At 35.8% G+C, this 24486-nt stretch overlaps 1 protein-coding gene across 13 annotated transcripts in view; it reads left to right on the top strand.

Moving 5' to 3' along the window:
* NCOA1 (nuclear receptor coactivator 1) overlaps window positions 1-24486 on the top strand; it is a 240806-nt gene that overhangs the window by 142057 nt on the left and 74263 nt on the right. For all 13 annotated transcript variants that reach the window (XM_081832160.1, XM_081832156.1, XM_081832155.1 and 10 more), the window contains 3 exons: window positions 8598-8703; window positions 15414-15580; window positions 21566-21663. In XM_081832160.1, coding sequence (XP_081688286.1) covers window positions 8615-8703; window positions 15414-15580; window positions 21566-21663 — 354 coding nt within the window. In that variant the 5' untranslated portion in view covers window positions 8598-8614. The remainder of the gene's footprint in view (window positions 1-8597; window positions 8704-15413; window positions 15581-21565; window positions 21664-24486) is intronic.

Here is a 24486-nt window from a genome sequence, read left to right as displayed (position 1 = left end):
CCCAACCACCACTTCCCTTCCATCCCCCACCACTCCAGCAACCCTAAGTTTGTTTCCTGAGATGAAGAATTCCTCATATCAGTGAGATCATATGATACACGTCCTTCTCTGATTGACTTATTTTGCTTAGCATAATACCCTCTAGTTCCATCCACGTCATTGCAAATGGCAAGATTTCGGGGGTTGTTTGATGGCTGCATAATATTCCATTTGTGTGTGTGTGTGTGTGTGTGTATGTATATACACCACATCTTCTTTATCCATTCATCTGCTGATGGACATTTCGGCTCTTTCCATAGTTTGGCTATCAAGACAGTATGGTACTGGCGCAAAAACAGACACATAGGTCAGTGAAACAATAGAGAGCCCAGAAATGGACCCTCAACTCTATGGTCAGCTCATCTTCGACAAAGTGGGAAAGAATGTCCAATGGAAGAAAGACAGTCTCTTCAACAAATGGTGTTGGGAAAATTGGACAGCCACATGCAGAAGAAGGAAACTGGACCATTTCCTTATACCACACACAAAAATAGACTCAAAATGGATGAAAGACCTAAATGTGAGACAGGAATCCATCAAAATCCTAGAGGAGAACACAGGCAGCAACCTCTTTGACCTCAGCTGCAGCAACTTCTTCCTAGAAACATCGGCAAAGGCAAGGGAAGCAAGGGCAAAAATGCACTATTGGGATTTCATCAAGATAAAAAGCTTTTGCACAGCAAAGGAAACAGTGAACAAAACCAAAAGACAATCGACAATGTCTTTATTATTAACATAGTAAATATAAATAAGATTTTGCATGGGATTTTCTTTTAAGAAAAATCTGATGTTTTATTGAATCAATGAAATGAGATAAAATGTTGTCTTTATTTTTAAGAATTCATTGTTTTGATCCATTTCTTTGCCTTTGTTTTTTATTCCTGGCCATAAGAGTTCAGATACTGGCACGCCATTTATGGCAGAGACTTCTGGCAGGGGTTCCTCTCTGGGCCACGGAGATAGCCACCATCTGAATTCTGGTCTCTGGCTTTGTGGATTCAGGGAGACTTTTTGTTTCCAGACATTTAAGGAAATCTTTGTTTAGGCATTAGCTTCAAAATATCTGGTTTTTAACAAAAAATTAGGAGGCATTCAAAGAAACAAGAAAGTAAGGTGTATACACAGGAAAAATAGCAATCAATAGAAAGTCTTTAAGGAAGTCCAGGCATTGCACTTACTCCACTAAGGAAAAGTAGATAAATTGGATTTCATCAAATTAAAGACTTCGTTCATAAAACAAAATGTTCGCAAATCATGTATCTGTTAGAGGCTAAGTACCCTAATATAAAGAACTCTCATGACTCAAAAATAAAAAGACAAATAACCCAATTTAAAAATGGGCAAAGGACCTGAATAGACAGTCTCCAAAGAAGATATACAAATGGCCAATAAGCACATGAAAAAGCACATTAGGGAAATAAATGCAAATCAAAACTGTAATGAGATACCATTTCACACCTCCTAGGATGGTCAGAATTAATATAAAATTACAAAACAGAAGATAACAAATTTGGTGAGGATGTGGAGAAATTGGAACAATTGTACATTGCTAGTAAAAATTTAAGGTGGGATAGCCACTGTGGAAGACAGTTTGGCAGTTCCTCAAAAAGCTAAAGAGAGTTACAATATGACTTAGCAGTTCCACGCCAAGAATACCAAGAGAATCGAAGACATGCTCATAATTTATGCATATAAATGTTCACAGAATCATTATTGATAAATAGCCCCTGAAATGGAAAAACCTAATGTCCATCAACTGATGGATAAACAAAATATAGAATATCCAAACAATGGAAAATTATTCAGCCATAAAAAGGGTGGTGAAAATCCCAAAGTCCCCATACTTTCTTATCACATGAGAAAGATTTCAGTTGACAAGGCAACGAAAAGACAAGAAAATTGAAAACTTTTTTCAGAGAACCCTACGTGTCTGAGGACGCTAGTCTGAGAAATATTTCTATATGGCAATTGCCCAATGCAGGAGTTTTGTTTATCATGATTTTCCTGTGTGATTCTTCTCATACAGCTGTCAACTAGGAGAGCTTTAGCTTGCCGAATGCCCCTCTCATCATGTCTGTGCTGTTTTGTGCTAATTGCCCGCTAAGCATTTTAAAGTGTATTATTAGAGTTGTTTACTAACATATTGTTACTTATTTTTCAAATTATATGGTTCTCAGCTAAGTCTGGGGGATGAGTGACAAAATGTCTTATGTTCTAGAAATTTATAATTCAACTGAAATACAAAACATTGACCTATTTCTTCAGCCCCACCTGTTTGGTTTTGTCTGGAAAAAAACTGTTCTCTACAGATTGCATGAGGTTGTTTCGGTATAACTTAGCAACTCTTCAAATCAACAGGGTACTTTTACTTAGAAACCTTACCTTTTTTTAAAACGTGATATGCAGATTGGTTTCCTTTCTGAAACAAACATATCTTTTCTTAATGAACCTTATTTAAGTACCCTTACTGCCAAATGTAAAGCCATTCCACAAATAGAACAGCTGCAATAGTTTTCACTCATCAGAGGTTTTGCATTCCACTATCTGTGTATTGTGTTTTGTAAATAGAAAGCAGTTAATACCAGAATCATATCATCAGCACATTGTTGGTGACTCTCTCATAGCTTCTTATTGTTGGCTCTTATTTTGGTAGGCCAGCCTGTCTGGCTGCTGTTGAATTATTGTCTAATGTCTCCTCAGCCCCAGAATCTCAGATAAATTTAGAAGATGCCAATTCAGCCAGTAGTCTGAGGGGAGCACAGTATGGGGAATCTTGTTTTAAATCTAGATTTATTTTTGTTCAAAATTATTTGTTGTATCAAAATTGTATTATTTATGTTTACAGTTGTAGGACTGTAACAGGACTTCATGTCTCTACAGTACTATGAAATGTTGTGGGAGGTTTCCCCAAAATAGTAGATTTTTACCTTTTCAAAATCAGAAGAGATATTGTCCAATTTCTAGATCAAGAAGACAGGTTTTTTGGTTCCCCCCTGCCCCCCATTGAACACATGGTAACAAGGATTTCAAGTAAGCTCAATTTCTCAATTATAGGAAAGAATTCCAAAGCTTTATAAAAGATTCCAGAAAATATTTAACCATAAAATATCTTAAATATCCTTTAAACTTTTAAATGTTGTATTAGTTAAGGGCTTTATCACTTCTAACTTATCACCTATTTTAGCTTTTATATCTTTTAGGCATTATGTTAGGTACTGGATATACAGTGAAAAGATCTAGTAACTGTCTTTGAGTTCATAATATAGAAGGGGAGACAAGCAGGAGAGTTATAATTTATAGCATAGTATAAGAAGAAGTATATGGCCCTTTCAATTTTGACAGCCAGTAGAATTCCAGATGGGTAAATTCTCAGATGGGTATAACCTAATGTCTTTGGAAGCAGAAAAGATGGGAAGATAAGGAAGTAAGAAGTAGTCCCTGAGCGGGAAGTAGGGAGTTAGCTATTTTCTTTCTTTTGGTTTAGCAAACTCTGAAGTCTTCTCTTTCATTTTCTTCCCCCTCTTCATTTTCTGCTCTTTTATTTCTACTTCTATTGAAAAGTTTAAAGTTAATGCTCCTTCATTATTATAAAATTTGTTGCATTAATACATTTAAAAATAATTTTATTTCTATGTGAATAGAAATTTCTATAAATATAAATGAAGTGGCTTCTTTACTTCTGTGATATTTGGTTAACCTCATTTATGCTTCTGTGAATTTCCATAAGGAAAAGAAAGTAACAGTTGTATTAATTATAGTAATACATTACTTAGATGATTATTCTTATTTGGGTTTGGGTTTCAGAATAGATGCTAACAAGCATGCCAGGTCTTTTGACACCTTTTTTGTTGTGGTGGTTGTTATTACAAGTCTGGCGTATTTCCCTTTACATTGAGGTTGTCCACCTTAAATTGTAATTATTTTCCTTATTTTCCTTATTTCATCTCCTCCCTACCACAAGAGATTTAACAAGTATTTTTTATGATGACATTAATCGACAATGCAGCTCATCATTAAAAGAAGTCTGGAACTTAAAGAATATAAAAACATATCTTATTACATGTTGAGTTTGAGGTGACAGATATCCAAATGAAAAAGGCCATTTAGCAGTTGGAAACTTAAATACCAAATTACTGAGATGAGAAAGATTGTACTTACCCTTCATAGCAGAAGTCTTAAAATGAAAATCAGATCTTGTCATTCCTCTGTTCTTTATCCTCCACTGATTGCCTAATTCAGTCAGAATAAAGCTAAAGCCTTTCAAATGGTTTTTATGGCCTTACACGATGTAGCCTCCTGTGATCTTTCTGAGCTCATCTGCTTCCTCATTCCCTGGTTCTGGCTACACTGATCTCTTTCATGTTTCTGAAAAAGCATAGCTATGCTCTGGCTTTAAGGCCTTACAGCCCTTCACTTTGCCCCTGCCAGGAGCACTCTTTCTCCAGATACCTTTCCCTCTCCCTCACCTCTTTCAAGTCTTTGCTCATATCTCACCTTCTCAATGAGGCTTTTCCTAACTATGCTACTTAAGATTGCTGTCCCTTCCCTTCCACACACATCTCTATTCTCGCCTGATTTTTCTGTGTAACACTTATCACTTCTAATGTACTCTATAATTCACTTTTTAAATTTTATTAATTTTATTTATTGTCTCTCTCTCACAATAGAATGTACCTCTATGAGGACAGTGATTTTGATAAATTTTATTCATGGCTGTATCCCCAGCACCTCAAACAGAGGCTGGCGTATACTAGGAGCTCAATAAATATTTGTTGCTAAGTTAAGTTAGGGCTACCCACATTGAGATCAATTTGAAGTTTTCAGACTAATGCTTACCTTTGCTGGGAACATGAAATATAAACAAGGATTTTATTTTTAAAGTCTTTCCTTAGGGTCAAAACTGAACTACATGTGTATGTATCTGTTTACATATATATGTGTGCGTGTGTGTGTGTGTATGTATGTATATATATGTCATATATAATATAATATATAACATCTATAATCTACAGGTGCCTGGTGGCTCAGTCGGTTAAGCATCTGCCTTCAGCTCAGGTTGTGATCCCAGGGTCCTGGGATTGAGCCCCACATTGGGCTCTCTGCTTAGTGGGGAGTCTTCTTCTCCCTCTGCCCCTCCCACTGCTCAAGCTTGTGTGCTGTCTCTCTCTCTCTCTGAAATAAGTAGATAAAATCTTTTTAAAAAATCTATAAGTACGTCTGGGTGGCTCAGTCAGTTAAGCGTCTGCCTTCGGCTCAGGTCATGATCCCAGGGTCCTGGGATTGAGTCCCACATGGGGCTCCCTGCTCAGTGGGGAGCCTGCTTCTCCCTCTGCCTGCCACTCCCCTTGCTTGTGCTCACTCTCTCTCTCTCTCTGACAAATAAATAAAATCTTTTAAAAAACTTATAAAAAATCTGTAATCTATAAATACTTGATTGAACAGATGTTTAGTCACTTATTCACCAAGTTCTGTAATAGACACACAATAGGTGAGAGCTGATGGAAACTTTACACATTATGTCAAGAAGGTTAAATGTCCTGTGGGCAGTGAGGATTTAGTGAAGGGTTTTAAGCAAAGATTGAGATGATCAGACTTACATTTTTGATAGCCTCCTCTGGTGGCTCAGGGAGACCATCTGGAAAGTTATTTTAATAGTCCATCAGGAGGTGATGAGAGGAGGATATGAGGAAGGATGGATTTTGGAAATATTTAGGAAATAAAAATTGACAAATCTTGGTGTCTGCTTGCATGTGGGGTACGAGAGAAGAGGCTGGAATGACTCCAACATACCGACTGAGAGAAGAAATACATGAGGTGATGTTAAGTTCATTTTGGAAAGTTGAATTTGAGGTGCCTATGTGACATCTGGGTAGAGGTATCTGATGAAGAATTGGATTCGGGGTCTGAGACCCAGGAGGTCTGAGCTAGAGATGGAGTTTCGGGGATAGTCAGTACAGAGATGTGTTTTGAAGTCATGTTGAGTGAGTGGTATCACCCAAGGATAATGTATATAGTCTGAGGGAAAAAGAGGCTTAGGACATTAGGACCGTGAGGACTTCTGACTCCGAAGAATTGGACAAAAAGTACTCAGAATAAGGTAAGAAGAAAACCACACTAATTCTAATCCCTCAGGTCTTGACTTAAACATCACCTCTTCAGAGAAGGCTCAGGTGATCTCCCAATTAAAATTAGGTCTCCTCTATTGCTTTTCTATGAACCCTATTCTTTTCCTTTGTAACTGTTATCACAGTTTAAAATTACATGTTATTTTTGTGTCTTATCTGTTTATGTCTCTCACTCCATGAAGACAGGAACCTCTTTTTTGCTGTCCATTATTTGGTCAGCTTTTAGCACAGTGCCTGATGCATGATAGATTTATTTGTTAAATATGAAGGAGGTGTGGGATCACAGAAGCCAATGGATGACAATGTTTCAGAAGGTAATTATTTCAAATGCTGCTCCAAGGAGTCCAGTAAAATAATAATAATAATAGCAGATATTGAGCACTAATAAATGAAGGAATGAAAAGCGTCCATTGTATTTATCAATGAGGAGGTTTGGGATGAGTTATCCACCGAGTGAACACTGCCCCTCATGGAGCTCTCTGTTTGCAGAGGGGGTAATAACAGTAGCTAGCTTCTCCAGGAACTTCAGTGTGCTCTTTACACACACTATTCAATCCTCACAACAAATCTGAAGGTAGGTGAAGGTGATTATTATCCCTGTGTTACAGATGAGGAATTAGGTTTAAGGAGATTACATACATTGCCCAAGAATAAGCAGGGCTTAAATTTAAGGCCTTTCTGACCCCAGAGCCCATGCTTTTAACCACCATGCTCCAGTAGGGGGATCCAGTTGATTCTTCATCAGGGAACTGATACCTTGAAAATGACATTTGAGCAGGAATGGTTTAGGTGCTGTTTATAGGACAGATTAGAAGTGAGAGTGACTGGAATTGAGAAACCAGATACACAGATCTTGCATTAATCCAGAATGAGGCATTTGGTTCCAACTGGAATCATAACTATATCTGAGAATAAAGAAGGAAGGGACAATCTAAGATCTCTTATTAAGGAAGAATTGACAGGACATAGATACCAATTGAAATGAGTAAAAGAGAAAATTAAAAAGTAATTATAAGACTACAATCCTAGGCATTAGAGAGTTTTATGAACTGCACTTCTAATATGGGAGAAATTCAAAATGGCTGCATGAAATAATTTGTGATTAGAATTTTAGGTACTATTTATACACTGAAAAGGGGACATGACAGTCTTTGGTATTGAGAAAGGGCTAGAGACAGTAAGTTTTTGGACTAGAGGAAAAGGATTTACTCAGACGTATTAATTAAAACCATGTGAAAGATTCTTATGGATCTCAGCATTCTTTATAAGAAACTTTATAAGCACAGCTGCTATTGTTGTGGTTTAGTAATTTTATAATTTAAGGAAAAGTTAAAGGTTTTTCCCATTTAACAAGAATTTTCTTGCCTTTTATAAGGGTAGATGGAGTGAAAGGGAATGGAGGAGGTGTGTTGTTTGGCACTAATAAAATACAAAAGGTAGTGATAAATCCAAGGCCAGGAATAGGATTCTGAGTGCCATTAGGGATTCTACAGAGCCTAGTGGGTGATAGGGACAGGTCAGAAGGGATCTGTAAGTGCAGTCACGAACTGGCACAACATGTGAGAGAGAGACCTGGCTGGCATGCTCAGGGAAATGACTTTGTGTTCTCTGGCATCTATACCAAGATCCTAACATAGACTAAACGTTTGATCTTTGTCGCTGACTACATAGACACAAGGTTAGGAGTATAGAATTCAAAGTTGGTAAGTACCAAATCTAGTTCATCGCTTTAACTTTAATTGTATATGTATTATTTATTTTCCTAGCAATATAAAATCCCAGACCTTATGAGTAAAAGTTGTTTAAAGTTCTTTTCAAAGTATAACCTGAAATAAACATAAAAAATAATTTCCCTGACTCCCAATTATACATTGTTTTTACATTTACATCCGAAAGTGATTTTTTTCTCTGAAAAAAATTTTGGTATCTACTTCATTATTCTAACAATATTTTCATCCTAATTAACCTTTATGATTTCATAAGGGCTTATTAATTTTGTTTTACAGATACAGAAAAGAAAGCGTAGAAACAATAACTAGCTGATGACTCTGTGCTTTTATATAGATGTGGTTGCTTTTGTGATGGCTATAATTAGCTATTCATTGAGAGACTACAATGTTTAGATATCTTCTCAATAATATATATATATATTTTTTAAAGATTTTATTTATTTATTTGAGAGAGAGAATGAGATAGAGAGATCATGAGGGTCAGAGGGAGAAGCAGACTCCCTGCTGAGCAGGGAGCCCGATGTGGGACTCCATCCCGGGACTCCAGGATCATGACCTGAGCCAAAGGCAGTCGCTTAACCAACTGAGCCACCCAGGCGCCCCTACAATGTTTAGATATCTTCTAACATAAGGGAGCTTCCTCCTCCGCTATGGTTAGGAAGTTCACCAGGGTAGATTTCTTATTGTTGTCGTTCCTTTTTAGGTGTGAAGTTTTTCAACATGAGTGGCCTCGGGGACAGTTCATCCGACCCTGCTAACCCAGACTCACATAAGAGGAAAGGATCGCCATGTGACACACTGGCATCAAGGTAGGAACACTCTTTTCTTAGTCTGTATCTGGGAGAGCTTCTTTATCGTTTTCATTGACACTTTAGAACCCTTGTTTCCTCTACTCCCAAGTTTACTGATCTTCTTTGAGTCCCTTAGACTCACCATGTTCTATCGCTTCCCCAAGGCCTTTGCACATGCTGCTCCCTTAATCCAGCTTGCTCCCTCTAGATTTCCTGTAGTCAACACCTGTATGTTCTCCAGATGCCAGCTTAGACATTACCACCTTAAAAGAAGCCATCTCTTACTTCCATAACTATTATTTTAAATCTCCCTCATTCATGCATCTGTCTCACATGTATGTTTATAGCTCTGCTCCATAATTTTCAGATTTTTACTAGGTCATGTGATTATTTCACAAATCCCTGGCTTCTCCACTACACACTTAGGCTGCCGTTTGGTAAGGAACTTGTCTGTTCTTACCATTTTATTCCTGGTTTGTAGCATAGTATTTGGGTTATATATAGTAAGGACACAGTAAAAATTTGTCAAGTGAATAAATAAATCCATTGTACATCTTTAATTGCTGTCTTAGAACATTACAGTCTTAGTAGAACAAATAAATATATTGTTATAATATTAGGATTTTAAAGAATGCATATTGTGAAATTAAATATTTGTATATTATGAGGAATATGATCACCTTAAATGGGCTAAAAGAGAATTATTGCTAAGGAGACTCTAACAAATACCAGATAGAGAAGGGACCTTAATCACATCAAAAGAGCAGCTTCCCACCTGAGAGGAGAAGAGTGGGGATCCATTCACCTTCTAGGGTCTAGAGCAAGCTTCCTCAGCCTTTCACACTATTGGCATTGTCAGCCAGATAATTCTTTGTTGTGGAGCGCCATCCTGTATATTGTAAGATGTTTAGCAATATCCTTGGCTTTCACACACTAGAGGCCAGTAGCATCTTTATATCAGTTATGATAACCAAAATGTCATAGCAGTTATGATTACCAAAAATGTGTTCAAACATTATCAAATGTTTGTCAGTATTTCCTAAGGATGGGGAAAGCAATATGGCTCCAGTTGATAATCACTGATCTAGAGAGTGAAGTGGCAGAAGACTCTTTTGTCACTGGATTACGTGCTGCTTTCTCATGGGGGCCAGGGGGGAGGAAAGGATTTTAACAGGAGAGTGAGTGCCAGAGCTCCAGGCTGGGGGGTGAAAAGTTAATCAGTTCTGAGAACTATCATAGATCATAACCTAAGTACTCATAACCACAGGTAAGTGTCCAGATGCTCAGAGGAATGTTGATATCAAGATACAATCCAGCTTTGTGTTGTCAGAGTTAATGTTCTTATATGTATATAAATTTCAGTCTTTCTCAAAAGAAAACTTATAAATAATTAAAACTGTGTTTTTTAGATTTAATTTTTATTTGGGGGAATTTTTTTAAATCTGTAAAAGTATAGAGACTAAGAATCTATGTATACCCATCACATATAATTATTCATATTTTACAGTGTTATTAGCATTGTGTTAATATTTTATCATATTTGCATAGTCTTGTTTGAATAAAGGTAGTAAAATGATTAATGATTAAATTGATCTGTCTGCAACTAATTTCTCCATTTTTAATAATTATATATATAAGGATTGGTGAGTAATATAGATTGTTTATAAATATATATTGTACAATACCATATACTGTATATATTTTTCTATAATATGCTCTTTTCAGCATGCATCTTGAGATATAAATACATGTAGATTCAGTCCTATCATTTTTTTTAGTTATTTTTTTATTATTACTGACATATAATTGACATATAACATTGTGTAAGTTTAAGCTGTACAATGTGTTGGTTTGACACCTTTATACATTTCCGTATGTATAGTGTAGCTAACACCTCTACCACCTCCCACAATTATTAAGTCTTCTTTGTGGTGAGAACAATTAACTAGTCTCTTAGCAGCTTTGAAGTTTGCAACACAATGTTGTTGACTGTAATACAATTTTTGATTAAATATTGTGTTATAGGAATGTACCCCATTTGGAAAAATCCGTTTCTCTACAGAGAGACATTCCCTCTAGATAAACAACTTTTTTGTTAGAAATTTTCACTCTTACCGCTAGCACTGCAGCGAACATCCTCATTCACACCTCCTACTTTATACGTAAGAGTTCCTTTAGGATCTGTGTACATTTTTATGTTAACTAGGTCACTACCACAATGCTCTTCAAATAAGAAGCATTGAGAGTTCTTTTTTCTCACACCCTTACACTACTTTCTCCTCACTTTAACTCTTTGCCAATCTGATGAGTGTGGGGTTACAGTTTTAAGTATATTTAACCAGTCACTAGATTAATTGATCATGATTTTTCTTTTCCTCTTCAGTGAATTTCCTGGTTGTATCTTTTACCCATATTCCTGCTAGGGTGTTTTTCCTTTTCCTTTTGTTTGTAAGAGTAATTTTTAATTTTCTAGGTACTACCTTTTTTTGCTTATATTTGATGCAAGTATCTTCTCCCAAGTCTGTTTAACTCTGTTTTTGAAATCTGTTGTTGTAGGTTGGAACCTTCCGTTTTCATGTGTCAAGCTTTTGGGGGATCTTGTTAAAGAATTTCTCCCCTCTACTTCAAGGCCTTAACTGTATCTTTACCTATTTTCTTCTAATACATATTTAGAGTTTTAATTAATCTGGAATTTATTTTTGTGTGTGATATAATTTTATTTTTTCCCATGTAGAACATAAGTGGTTATGACCCTATCCTTTCCCTGCTTTTGTGCTGTTACCTTTATCATAGATCAAGTTCCTGAATAGATAGGGATCTGGTTCTGAACTTTCTTATGACAATCACCTTGATCTCTGAAGGGGCAAGTCACTCTTCCTTGTCATTTTTCAATATTGTTTTCCCTCTTCTTGTCCCTTTAACTTTCCATTCAGATTTTTAAATCAGTTTTTTTAAGTTTCCCCTGGAAAAAAATACTCGGGATTTGGATTAGAATTTCATTTACTTTTATAGATTAAGTTGGGGGAGAAAGACATTTTTATTTTCTAGACTCCAGATTCTAGAGTGTTCTTATTTATAAATATAAAGGCTGTTCACTTAATCAAGTCTTCACTGTTAGTTTATAAATTTGCCCTTTGAACAATTACCTCATCTTTAGTTAGATATATTCCTGGGTACCACCGAATTTTTTATTGCTTTTAGAAATGGTATCATTTGTCTGTTGCACCTTCTAATTGGCAATTTTTAATATATAGGAATATTAATGATTTGGGATTATTGGTCTCGTGTGCATGTGCATACATTGTTCTGAACTTTCTTATTTGTTTTATGGTTTATCTGTAGGTCTTTGATTTTTTGTACATACGTAATCATGTTATTACAAATATCAAAAATTTAATATTTTTCTCTTCTTAGATGTTTTAAAGATGATCCTTATATGTTTGTAAGGATAATCCTTATCTTTGTATGTTTGCTTTCAAAATATTTGAGAACATTCCCTCCTTCAGGTTTGTAAGTGTGGGCTTTAGTTTCAGTTGATATTTTTGATATGGTAAACCAGAACTTTGTGATTTTGAAACTGATTGAATTTGAGTGTGAATACCACCTTGTCATGTTTCTTTTGGTTTTGTTATCATCTGCTTTCTCTTTAAACAGATTGTGAACTCATTAATTATAAAGAGCATATGTTAAACTTCAGGGTATTGCCAGCCCTGTCCACGAGAGCCCTGATAGAGTTTCTTAGTAATTGTTTGGTGGGGTGAGATGTCTCATATCTCTTCCTATTTCCTCTTCTCCATTCCTTAACTCTACTGGAGAATGCTGGTCTCAAAATGGTGGGTAGCTGTGCCTTGTGCTTGTGTAACATCTCTAATTCAGCTCAACAAGTGCTTTATTCAGTGCCTACTATTCAACCAGCATGGTGTGCATGATGTTATTAAGGATATAAGTGAAGTGCAACATGTTTCTATCTTCAGGGAGCTTACCAATCGGGTCATGCCATGCATTCTTCTTCTGAAACCCTTCTGGGCTTCCTCTTACCCTGAAAATAAATGTTCATAGCCAAAATGATGATGCTAGATAACATTTATTGAACTAATAGCCAGGAACTCTGCCAAGCATTTTACATGCATCATCTTTTTTAATCCTCACAAAATTCTGGGAGATAATGTCATCATCCCTGTTTTGCAGATAAAGAAATTGAAGCTTAGAGAAGTTAAATTGCTCTTAAGTAACTTGCCTAGCACTACATAGCTAATAAATGACTGAGGAAGTTTGAACTTGTGCTTTTAAGCAATGTACTGTGCTTTTTATCTTGGTGTATGCAAGAGCCCTCATGATCCAGCCTGGACCTCATCTCTTGCCCTTTTGTTTCTTATTTATAGTTCAGCCATACTGAACTACTTATAGGTCCTTTTACTTGACATTGTCATCCCCATTTTATACCTTTGAAAAAGCTGGGTGTGTTTGTCTGCCTCCCCCACCCTGAAACCAATCCCCCTCTACCACTAGGTTTGGACACCTTGTTCTTTAGGTCTAGGTGCAATTTCTATGAGCTTCTATAGTATTACAGTCTTGTCACTGTAATGGTTCCTTTTCTTTATTCTCACCCTAATTGGGACTACTTCTAATTTACCCCTGGGTCCCCAGGACATAGTACACAGTTATCTGGCACATAATAAGCAGAGGAACATTTGTTGAAAAAGCTAGTAAGTTGAAAACAAAAGATACATGAGGAGTTAATTCATAGCATTATTAACCAGCAAGTGTGCAGCATCAGTGGAAATCCATTGGGCTGGTGAGGAGAAATGTAAGTGGCCCAGAGTAATAAAGGAAGCCTTCTTTTCTATTAAGGTAGAATTTTTTTTTTGTCACATCCACCCCTTCTTCAGTTTTGACTTTATTTGAATATATCTGCTCTCATTTTCTGTCCTTGCTTATTAGTTACTTCATTTCATGATGATTTTCCTAGTCTCATTCTTAAGTCATTTTATAGACACCTCAGCATTTCATTACTTTTAGCTTCTTGCTTCCTCTGTCACCTCCCTGACTATCCTGCCATTCTATTACTTTCCTTTACTCTGCAGTGGTGTCAGGCACTTCAGTTTTACATAAAATTTAATGTCAAAAACAGATTTGGTAGTTCTACCACATGAATCCAATTTACTCATGTTGGAATTTAGACCCCCAGATTTAAACAGATCATACTTTAGACTGAATCTACAAAATAAGTCCAGTATGAATTAGTTTCTCTAAGGTAAAATCACATGTCCTCTAAAACACTATCAAGTTGCAGAGATGGAGTTCTCTGAAACCTTGCATATGTCAAAATGTGTGTTACTTATTTTCTTCATGTTTTCAATGCCTTGGTGTGAAGTTTGTCAAAATATCTTACTACATGTACTCTCTGCAGAAACTGTAAGATAAAGTTTTACTAAGTAAAATGAGACTAATAACTCAATAATGAAAGGTTTTAAAGACAATGTGATTGTTATAGTTTTATAATTTGGTCTTGTTTTGGGATGTGTATTATTTTGTAGTATTTTGTTTTACGTAGTTAAATGCGGTTGATTGGTTGCCTTGGTTCTTTTCAACTTACTGTGTTGTTATGGAAATACTATTGCTTTTATAGTTTTTTTGTTATGAAAAGTAAGTGGTATTTTAATTGTTGCCAATTATGAGTTTTTTAAAAAGCAACTGATCTTTCCCTCTTTTCACCTTTTTTTCTACCACTTTTCTACCATTATACCAGATGATTTTGATTGCTGCTTATGAAATAAAGAGCTATTTGTGACCAGTCTTTATTATGTTAATTTGATAATGGAAAAATTCATTTCAAAGTAATATTTCACTATCTTTGTATGTATTACATAAAGCAAGTTGCCTGATGATTTGGCTAATTAAACCAGAAGTAAAGACCGGAAAACAAAAGTGAACAATATTCATTCAGTACTTTTGAATGAATATAAAGTACTAGCTGTTTGCACTACTATCCTTTGTTCTCATTATTTTGCTTCAAGATAAATCAAAATTGATTTTGTTACATTTATAAGAACTTATAAATAGATGTCTTTTCTGTTTTTTAGAACAAAGTTGTATACAAAAGACCTTGTTCTCTGTACCTTTGTCTCTCTAATTATTGATTTTTTATTCTTCTTATTTTACTTTTTGGATGGATACTCATTTCTTTTTGATGAGGACCAACTAATGGTCTAATCATTATAAGAATCAAGAGTTTATCAGATTTCTTTCAGTAGCAGAAAAATTAAGAAAGTTTATCAGATTTCCAAGTATAACTTATTTGAACTATAGTATAGTCTCCACTACTTAATTTATAACAAAGTTGTTTGAAAATTCAGATTTTCTATTTCAAGGAATTATTATTTAGAACGTAAAATAAATTCCAAATGCAACTTGTATATGTACTGTCTGCTTCCTTTTAATATCTAACATTCATTGGCTATTTGAAATATGTGATGTATTTACATCATTGAAGAAACACATCTGTGATGGCAGTCATTCTTTTTATGTATTTTGACCAGAATTGTTTTCTGTATCTTGGTATTTTGTAGTACCTGTTTTTCAGATGTGAATTTAGATTGTTTTCAAATCTGGTTTTATATTCTGGATAAAATTACGGATCTCTATAAGTATGTAAGTATTAAGTACTTGAACAGAAGGGAAGTATGGTGGTAGAAGTGTACACTAACTGATTTTTCTTTGTGTAATAGCACTGAAAAGAGGCGCAGGGAGCAAGAAAATAAATATTTAGAAGAGCTAGCTGAGTTACTGTCTGCCAACATCAGTGACATTGACAGTTTGAGTGTAAAGCCAGACAAATGCAAGATTTTGAAGAAGACAGTCGATCAGATACAGCTAATGAAAAGAATGGAACAAGGTAAACAAAACAAAACCCATAGCTGTGTGCTTTGTTATGAAGACCTTCGTAATATGTGATTTTATTTTTTTATTATTAAGAAATTGCATTGAATTTCATAATTTTATTAAACATTTTTGTTTAGATGGTCTTTATTTTATTTTTTTTTTAAAGATTTTATTTATTTATTTGACAGAGAGAGAGACAGTGAGAGAGAGAACACAGGCAGGGGGAGTGGGAGAGGGAGAAGCAGGCTTCCCACGGAGCAGGGAGCCTGACGCGGGGCTCGATCCCAGGACCCTGGGATCATGACCTGAGCCGAAGGCAGACTCTTAACGACTGAGCCACCCAGGCACCCCTAGATGGTCTTTATTTTAGAAAGTGAATCTGAGAGCCTCTTGTTACAACAACAAGTCTTATTAATTTAACTTGAACACTTGTTGCCTTGGGAGGTTAAAGAACCTAGTATCCTAGGGGATTGAGTCAAGAGACAAGTTGTGGTATCAGACCTGAAGCTCTGGCATAGTGTTGAAAGACGGTAGCTCAGTTATAGGAAAATCCCTCCATCTGGATAATAAGCTGGTCTCTGGGCTCTGGGTGTGGGGAACAGTCTCCTATAAGAAGATCCTGATATTTTTTTTTATGATTTACATATATACTATCCATATTTACTGAGGACCCCACACCACAAAACCCCTCGCAAAGAATTAAAGTAGATACAAAGGCAAAGCACTTTGGAGGAACGCTCCCACACCTGGCCCCAAGGCATTCCCAAAGAAAAAGTGCTTCTCAGGGTGATTTTATGCTAAAAATTTATATAACGTACGAGGAAATAATCTACAGTAAATAGCACAAATAACAGAAGGAATAGACCCCAAAGAACTTCAGATTAAGAATAGCAATATGAAAAGATTATAAACAAATATATTTATAATGATTAAAGTGATAGGATTTTAAGATTTTATAAGCTGGAAAGTAGATAGTCTAGTGACAGCTGATTGAGCAGAGGGGAGAAGCTGGTATTTTTAAGTCTGCAAAGGGAGAGCCAGTAAGAGGCTATATGTCTCCTTGCTGTTTGGTCTCAAACCCTGACAGCCTGACTCATACTCCCTAAGTCAGAGGTGGGAGGACTCTTCTGGGCACACTGAGCAGCCCAAAGGAAAAGACACATAGACACTGACCGACAGGACAAATCCATTCTCTGTCTTGCCCCCTCTATTCACAGAGCTGCCAGTCAGCATTTTAGTACCTCACTCTTTAATATGAATAAAAATCCAGATATTTGAGGAAAGGCTGTAATCAAGGAAACAGAAAAAGGAAAGGCACAAATCAAGCAAACTGAAAAATAGGAACTCAGAAAGCAGAGACAATGCAGGGAGCAGAAGAAAACTTAAAACCATCCAGCAGTCCCTCAGAGACAAAAAGGAAGATATTTCATCTATGAAATGATAATAAGATGGTATAAAACATTCAAAACACCAAATAACTTTTGGTACTTAAATCAGGATAGCTGAAATAAACTTTACCTCTTTACCTTGTTTTCTACTCTTTGCCTACTCATACCCTATGTCTAACCATTTTGGGCACTCTCTGCCTCAGGTATTTGCACTTTCTGTTCCCTTTGTCTGGAATGTTCTTTCCCAGGTATATACAAGGCTCACTCCCTCACCCCTTTTAAGTCTTTGTTTAAATATTTCTTCTCAATGAACGTGTCCATAACTATCCTATCTAACACACACACTCACTCCTCTATAGCTTCTTTGATTTATTTTCCCCACAGTGTTTTTGCATCTAACATATTACATGTGTTATTTGTTTATTGTCTGCCTACTCCCACTAGAGCTCCATGAGGGCAAGGATTTTTGTTTGTTCATCATTGTGTCCTCAATACCTAAAATGGGTCCTGGCTACATAGTAGACTTTCTGTGAGTATTTATTGAAAAAATAGACGAAGGGTTGAAAGATAAAGTGAGGAAATCCCTTAGAAAGTAAAATAAAAAGATAAGCAATGGAAAACAAGGGAAAGATGGAAATGTATGGGATTAGTTCAGGAAGTGTAACGTCTGATTAATTCCAGGGATAGAGAACAAACCAAATAGAAGGGAGGAAATTATAAGAGTAATAACACAAAAACAAAACAGTACACTTTTCAGAATTAGAGAGATGTGGGTTTCCAGATTGAAAGCACTCATAGTGAATAAAAAAGAAAGAAGGAAAAAAAAACCTCACACCAATGCACAATTTTCAGACACTAGAGAGAAAAAACGAGAGAGAGAAAAAATGGGCACACACTAGATTCAGAATGTATCCAGATTTCTGAATAACAGTACTAAAAAATGAGAATTCTAAACCTGGAATTCTGTGTGCATCCAAATGAAGTATGAGTGCAAAATAAAGATATTTTCAGACATTCAGAGCCTCAGTTGAAAAGTTATCTTTTTTCAGAAATACCTATCAAAACCAAGGTAGTAAACCAAGAAAGAAAGGCATAAGATCTTAATCCAGGGAAACCATAGAGTCTTAACAGAGGAAAGGTAGAAGGAGACCCAGGATTACAGTTGTGCATCAACCTAAAAACGTAGCCAGTCCCAGTTGGAGCAGGTGGATAGGGGGGTTTTCAGGAGGTATATTTCCATAGAAAAAAGAATGGAACAGAGTATCTGATGACTGACCAAATTGAGAGGAATTTTTCAACTCTTGGGGGTAGTTTAGAGATGAGTTAAACTAAACAAAACTAAATCACAAAATATAAGAAACATAAATTATAGCACACACCTTGGCTCATTTGTGAAGTATATTTATGTAGCCATAGTAACATAGACGTTAAATACTGATTGCTCTAAAAATTGTTTTAACTATATTGGGAGGATGGAAGGAGGGAGAAATGTGTATGTAGAAGGTTGATGTAAGTAAGTTCAAGTCTTACTTTTCATGATAGCATGTCAATAATGTCTGTCGTGGACATAGTCAAGATACAGCAAATAAACATGTTATTGAGAAATACAGAATGTATTAGTTAGGATATAGGCTAGGCTACTGTAGCAAGAGGCCCAAAGTACAGTGGCTTTAACAAGATAGTCTAGGTATGTGTCAGAGGTTGGGATTCCTTCCGTCTTTTTTGCTGTGCCATTACCTCGATGGTCAGACATGGCTCACCTGTCTGTATCCCAGCTGACAGGAAGGGGGAAGAAGAAAATGGGAAGACATGCTTCTTTCCTTTTAAGGATAAGACCCAGAAATTGCATGTCATTTCTGTTCACATTTCTTAAGCCAGAAAGTAGGTCCCATAGCCACTCTTGCCCTACGATTTGCCTAAAATTTTAGATGTTGTGCTTTTCACACATAGTTACTTAATTTACTTGAACTTGATGGTTTATGTTTTTTTGCAAACTAATGTTTAAAAACAAAAACCTGTCTTAATGTCATAAACATACGAATTGATGAAGGAAGTACATCTTAGAACTAAATGAGAAACTTTTATACCATAATAATAAAAAGATAAACAATCCAATTAAAAAATGGGCAAAGGCTCTGAATAGACATTTCTCCAAAGACATATAAATGACTAATAAGCACAGGAAAAATATGTTCAATATCATTAGCCATCAGAGAAGTGCAAATCAAAACCACAATGAGATACTAGGATGGCTATAATCAAAGAAACAGATAACAAGTGTTGGTAAGGATGGGAGAAATTGGAACCCCCATACGCTGCTGGTAAGAATGTAAAATAAAATTGTGCAGCCACTTTGGAAAATAGTCCAGTAGTTCCACAAAATGTTAAACATGGAGTTACTATATCGTCTAGCAATTCCATTTGTAGGTACATACCTGAGACGAATGAAAACATAGGTCCACACGAAAACTTGCACACAGATGTTCATAACATCATTATTCATAAATAGCTGAAAAGTGGAAACAACCCATATATCTATCAGCTGATCAGTGGGTAAGTAAAATGAGGTATACTTATACAATGGAATATTATCTGGCAACAAAAAGGAATTAAGTACTGACAAATGCTTCAATATGGATGAACCTTGAAAACATGCTAAGCAAAAGAAGCCAGCCACAAAGAACCTCACATTGTGTGATTCCATTTATATAAAATGATCAGAATAGGCAAATCCATAGAAACAGAAAGTAGATTGGTGGTTGCCTGGGGCTTGGGAGTATTGGGAAAATGGGTAGTGACTGCTAAAGGACACGAGGTTTCTTTTCTGGGTGATGAATATGTTCTAAAATTTATTGTGATGGTGGTTGCACAACTCTGTGAATATATTAAAAATCATTGAATTTTATGCTTTAAATGCACAAATGGTATGCTATGTGAATTGTAGCTCAGTAAAGCTGTTATTATAATATACTATATGAGATGACATTTTACACCTGATTCACAAAAATAAAAAAAAAGAAATTGTGACATCAATTGCCAGTGAGGATGCAGAAAAACAAAAACCCTTGGACACTGCTAGTGGTACGTTCTCTTTAGAGAGCAGTCTGTCAAACTTAGCACTTTTTTTTTTTTAAGATATTATTTATTTATTTATTTATTTGAGAGAGAGCGAGTGCAAGAGAGCATGAATGGGGGGTGGGAGGGCAGAGGAGAGGGAGAAGCGGGCTCCCTGCTGAACGAGGAGCCTGACACAGGACTTGATCCCAGAACCCTGGGATCATGACCTGAGCTGAAGGCAGACACTTAACCAACTGAGCCACCCAGGTGCCCCAAACTTAATAATGTCAAAAATGCACAGACCCTATATGATCCAGTAACTTCACTTTTACTATTTACCCTGAAGAAACTGTCACACATGTACAAAAAAGGAAATACTGAAAATAGTTTATTACAGCACTGTATGTGATGGTCAAAGGTTTGTCAGTAGTGGACTAGGAAGTCTAACTGTGAGTTATTTATATGACATAATACTATATCCTAGTTCGAATGAATGAATCAAATCTATATCAATGTGCTTAAATCTCAAACATAATATTGAATTGCAAAAGTAAGTTGGAAAAGTCTCTATATATTTATGTAAACTTGAAAACACAGAACAGTAGTATATTGTTCATGAAATCATACATGTGTACTTAAATAATAAAAACAGGCTTAGAAATTATTATGCTGATCTTAGAATATTGATTAGTTCTGAAAAGGAACAGAGGAAGAATGGTGGCAGAGCATTAGTTCTATGTGCAGCATTTTATTTTTTAAAAAGGAAGGACCTGAAGCAAATGTTAACATCTGTGAAAAATGAATGATGGCTATGTGAATGTATGCTATGTCATTTTCTGTATTTTTTTGGAATATATGAAATAGTTCATATTTTAAAGTGAAAAAAATGAGTCTCTATATTCAATAATACCACGTTCGGTTTTTGGCTGACGAACTAACTAGTTTGACAGATTGGAAACGTATTTAAGTATGGTGCTGCTTTAAGATGATGGATGGCTTTTTCAACATCACTGCACAAAAGAACTCCAGATCTTTTAGCAGTTACGGGTTTATCAATCAGATCGCCATGACATGAATGTGAAAGGTTAGCTAATTCATGCAGGCTCACAAAAGGAAAAAGCATTTGTTCACTCTTTATTCAGTGGCAATTGATCAAATCAGAAAAGGCTAAAGAAAAATGGAGGAAATCATCATTCTTCTACAATTTAGTCATTTGTTAAAAACTTTCAGTGTAGACTCTTTCAACAGGCTGTATATTTATACCGTTTTTCCCATTGTTGGAACACTGGACTTAATAGGTCACAATTCACATTCTCCTGCTGCCACTTATTAGTTATATGATTTGAGACACGTTACTCAACCTTTGTGACCCTCAATTTTGTCATCCATAAAATGAGTATAATTAAGATTAGATAATAGTATTAATAAATATCACCTAGATAATAAAAAAGTATTATTTGAATCTTAAATCAGGTGAATCTATGTCTTCACAAACTTGCCATCATGGAAATGCGCCCTTTTTGGATGTATGACTTTTTGTTTCTTTATTATAGAGAAATCCACAACCGATGATGAAGTGCAGAAGTCAGACATCTCGTCCAGCAGTCAGGGAGTGATAGAAAAGGAATCCCTCGGACCTCTTCTTTTGGAGGTAGCTGTTCTCACTGAGTCATAAAGAGATCAAAATCTTTGGTCTAAGCCAATTTGGTTTTTTCTTTATCTTTTATGTCTTACTTCCAATTAATAAATTATAAAACAAAGTAAGTTTTAAGAAAACCTTTAATAATTATTTTATTTTGTAACCTGTTTTGACAGTTGTGGCTATTTCAGAATTAAATGTGAATGATAAATATGAGGACTTTATGAAGGCATTCTATATAGTCAGATGGAAAACTGAAACCTACTGGATGACTGCCATTTGTTTCTGGGGAGGTTGGGATTCATCGGGATTATAAAACATTAGAATTATTTAGCTCCCTAGTGCTATCTGTCTATGATAGAATTTCACTTTTGAGTAAGGGATGCCTCACTTTATTGCAGTAGGTGTTTTCCTGAAAAGTTTCCTAAAATTTTTAATTGTTTATGTAAACACTGTCAGAAAACTTACTATTTTAACAGCCCTCTACCAAACTTTTTTAAATGAAGAACTTTTAAACTTGAATTATTTTGTAATTACTGTGTAATTTTCTCCCCAGCTTTTCGTATCTAATCCTCACTCCCTCTGTTCTCAACGCAGATGTTTTGTTTCCAAGCAGGCTCATCACCTTAAGTGCTCCCTCTCATACATGAATGTTTAAGAACACATGTGTCTGGACACACTCAGTCCCCGCAGAGTATGCCTTTCTGTCTCTAGGCCTAGTTTCATTTGTACACCTATATGTATGTGTATATGTGTATACATACATATATAAGTATATATATACACACTTATGCTTATATATTTTTAATATATTTTGTGTATATAATAAATTCTCCTTTTCTTGTCCTACTTGAAGGCCCTCCTTTCTGGTGAAGTCTTTCTAACAACTCAGACATGTACAGGTCTCTTTATTTTCTAGCTCCCCTATGCATTTTTTCCTATTATCCCAACTAATTCCTCTGTTTCTTTTATTATTATCCATAATTCCCTCTGCCAACACTGCTAATATGAGAATATTCTGAGAATTCAGTTCTTGATTTTCCAGCCCCAGAAATTTCTTGTCTGCTCTTTGCTTTACCTTTCATCTCTGGGGGGAATGACACCTAAATACGTACTTCTTGCTCTCACCTCTTCACATACTCTGTTCCTATATTTTTCACAGGCTGCTATGTATTTTTTGCTCTCCTAGTAGCAGTTCCTCCTCAAAATCTTAAGTTCTTCATTTTCCCTCCATGTGACACAAGCACTTTGTTACTTACAGTATCGGTCTTGATGATTTTTATTAAGGGAATGGGCACGTATTTTGTAGAATTCTAAAATATAAAAGACGTAGGCCATTGAAACTGGATAGAAATGACTACCATGTGAGCGCATGCACACACATATAACTGGGAGGGGAGAGCTAACCACATGTGATAGAGTCTGATGGTTTTTATTCTATCCTTTTCATAATCTATTAAATTGATTGCATGACACATGACCATATTTTGGAAACAGTGTTGTAACAAGTATAGTAAAAATGTGTGGTAGAATCTAGGTTGTGAACATACAGATGTTCACTACAGAATTCTTTCAACTTTCCTGTATCTTGAAATTTTAAAATATAAGCTATTAGAAGAAAATATATTAAAGAAAAGCACTTTTGGTTCATTTCCAACTTCCATTTCTTTGCCCTCCTTGGCACCTGTCACTGGCCCACTGCTTGGTTACCCTGGGCCCTTCCTGGAGACCTGATCTGTCCTAGCATTTACTGCCTATCTCCTCTACCCTACAGGATGTTAGTACGCTAGTGTTTTCATATCTTCTAGTTTTTCTGTGTAAGTTCTGTCTGCCTTCTCAGTGCCCTAGGTTTAAAACTAGCCTCCGGACTCCTTTCAATTCATTAAATATTTTATTAAATTTGTTTTCTGCATATACTGTCCTTTGAGATACTAATTAGTATAAGGTGTACAGGTTCTTAAGATTTCTGGGGTTCCTGTAGGAAAATGGTGATCATTTAAATCCTAGCTTCATCACAGGTTCTTCAGAAACCACAGATTTCAATACGGACAGCAAGCAGATTATCAACAAACTGAACACAGCACAACTAGAGACAGAGAATATTACTACTGCTACTTTAATTTATATAAACATTCATTATCACTGTGTGAGAGAATCCACAACACTTTAACATGAAGTGAAAATGACAGGAAAACGTCCATTTGAAGCTACTATAAAAAGAAAACAGAGTAGGAATTATTTCTTTTAGCTGATGAAATCATTACCCTGAAAACCACTGTGAAATCAAGGAAAGCTGTGACACAGCATCACACATGAGTTAGATATCATCGGGCAAGCATTTTCAAAGAGGAAAAAGAAATTCCAGAACCTCAGATTAGAAATATATTTAGGTTCTTGACTTCAAGGAGCTAATAGTATTTTTATTTATGAGCTATAGATATGTGAAACAGACTGCAAAATAGAATTCCTAACTTTTACAGACTCCATCAGCAACTTTTCCTGTGCCTTCTTCTGTATCCCCCAACCTCATCCTCATCACCTTAAACTTTATAGAGTCTAATCCAGGGCAACTAGGAGAAGTGGTGAAAAGCCACCATGACACTCCTTGGATTCATTCAGGCTGCAATCTAGAGCTGCAGTATTCAGTAAGATAGCCACTAGCCACACAAGGCTATTCAAAGTTAAATAAAATAAAAATTCAATGCTTCAGCCTCACCAGCCACGTTTAACATGCTCAGTGCCCACATGTGGTTAGTGACTACTGTATTGGACACACACATATAGAACTTTCTGTAATGACAGGAAGTACTCTTTGGCAGCATTGGTCTAGAGGGA

Source organism: Leptonychotes weddellii, chromosome 10 (genome assembly GCF_054177405.1).
Source record: "Leptonychotes weddellii isolate Sample4059 chromosome 10, ASM5417740v2, whole genome shotgun sequence".
Classification (NCBI taxonomy): domain Eukaryota; kingdom Metazoa; phylum Chordata; class Mammalia; order Carnivora; family Phocidae; genus Leptonychotes; species Leptonychotes weddellii.
This window is presented reverse-complemented; position numbering and strand designations above follow the sequence as displayed.